General features: G+C 64.1%; 1 protein-coding gene across 1 annotated transcript in view; it reads left to right on the top strand.

Moving 5' to 3' along the window:
* Positions 1–717: 717 nt before the first annotated feature.
* LOC103262574 (WASH complex subunit 1-like) overlaps positions 718–1,317 on the top strand; it is a gene marked incomplete at its 3' end in the record, with an annotated part of 12,733 nt that continues 12,133 nt past the window's right edge. The window contains exon 1 of the mRNA XM_008060194.1: positions 718–871. Within this exon, the coding sequence (XP_008058385.1) occupies positions 723–871 (149 nt within the window). The remainder of the gene's footprint in view (positions 872–1,317) is intronic.

Below are 1,317 nucleotides of genomic sequence, written 5' to 3'. Positions count from 1 at the left end.
CCCGTTTTTCCAGTGAAGGGCTGTGATGAGACCTATTTATAGGGCCCGGTCCCTTCATATTCTGCCTGGCGTGCCTCTTGCCAATCGAATCAGCGCCGTCTGCAATGATTGCTGTTTAGTGGCACCAGGGAGAGGAGTTAATTAAACCCAATATAAATAGACTCTGCCCTCGCCTTGCGGTTCGAGGAGTGCTTTTCCCTCCCATCCCTTGCGCCCCCCGTGCACCTCCTTCCCCTCGGCCGCCCGAGCAGGGCCTGGGTGCCCGTCACCAGCCACTGCCCGGTCTGTCTCCGTGGCAAGTGCCCCAGTGCACATTGGCGGCACTTTCCAGCTCAGCGCCATTTGGCAGTTGATTCAGCCGGTTCCCGCCTCCCCATCCCCCCAGCGCCACTTCCAGCCTGTTCCTCGCGGCCAGGGTTTCTTTCTTGTGTGGCCACACGTAGGGCGTCGAATGGAAATAACGGACCCGGGTGCCCCCCAGGCGCCCCAGAGGGGGTCCGAACGCCCCCGTCGGCCTTCCCAACCCTCCAGCCCCTGGTCCACCCGCCCACCCACCCGCAGGCCAAAGCAGAATCCTGTCTCCCCGGGCTCCTGCCCTCCCACCCAGTGGTCCCAGCCCCACGGGCTGCAGCTGTGCTGTCGCGCGACTCGGCCTCACCCGAGGGTGGGTGGATGTGGGGGAGCGTGGGGGTCCTGACGCTCGGTTTCCACCCGCAGGCACCATGACTCCCGTGAGGACCCAGCACGCCTTGGCAGGCCAGGCCTACGCCGTGCCCCTCATCCAGCCAGACCTGCGGCGGGAGGAGGCCATCCAGCAGGTGGCAGACGCCCTGCAGTACCTGCAGAGGGTCTCCGGAGACATCTTTAGCAGGTGGGTGCCGCCCCTCGCGCCGCCCAGCCGGAGGGCTGTGCCCGGCCCTGGCACCCTCTGGGAACAGCCCCTTCGGTGATGCTGGGTCCCGGGGGAACCCAGCTTGGAAGCTTTTTCTCCCAAGTGCCAGAAGCTTACTCCCCGCTGTTCCGCTAGGCTTCCCGGTTTCCTGTGCGTCCCACGGGCCCCACTGGTGGCTCTGCTCCCAGCTCGTGCCTCCCTCCCCCCACGGGTCTGCTCCGACACTTTTGCCTGTGGCCAACCAATGTTTACACGGGTTTTGTGCAGGCACCGTGCTAGTCTCCAGAGACAGCAGTGAGGAAGGCAGTGACCCACCCAGCTAGAGCCTGTGCCCAGGCAGTCGGGCTTCAGGAACCAGGCGTGTGATTCAGTGTCTCATCACAGTGGCGATGAGACCCACTTACAGTGTTTTGGAAATAGCTGAT

The sequence above is a fragment of the Carlito syrichta genome, unplaced genomic scaffold (genome assembly GCF_000164805.1).
Source record: "Carlito syrichta isolate Samal-C Ts95f unplaced genomic scaffold, Tarsius_syrichta-2.0.1 Scaffold304555, whole genome shotgun sequence".
NCBI classification, from domain to species: domain Eukaryota; kingdom Metazoa; phylum Chordata; class Mammalia; order Primates; family Tarsiidae; genus Carlito; species Carlito syrichta.
This window is presented reverse-complemented; position numbering and strand designations above follow the sequence as displayed.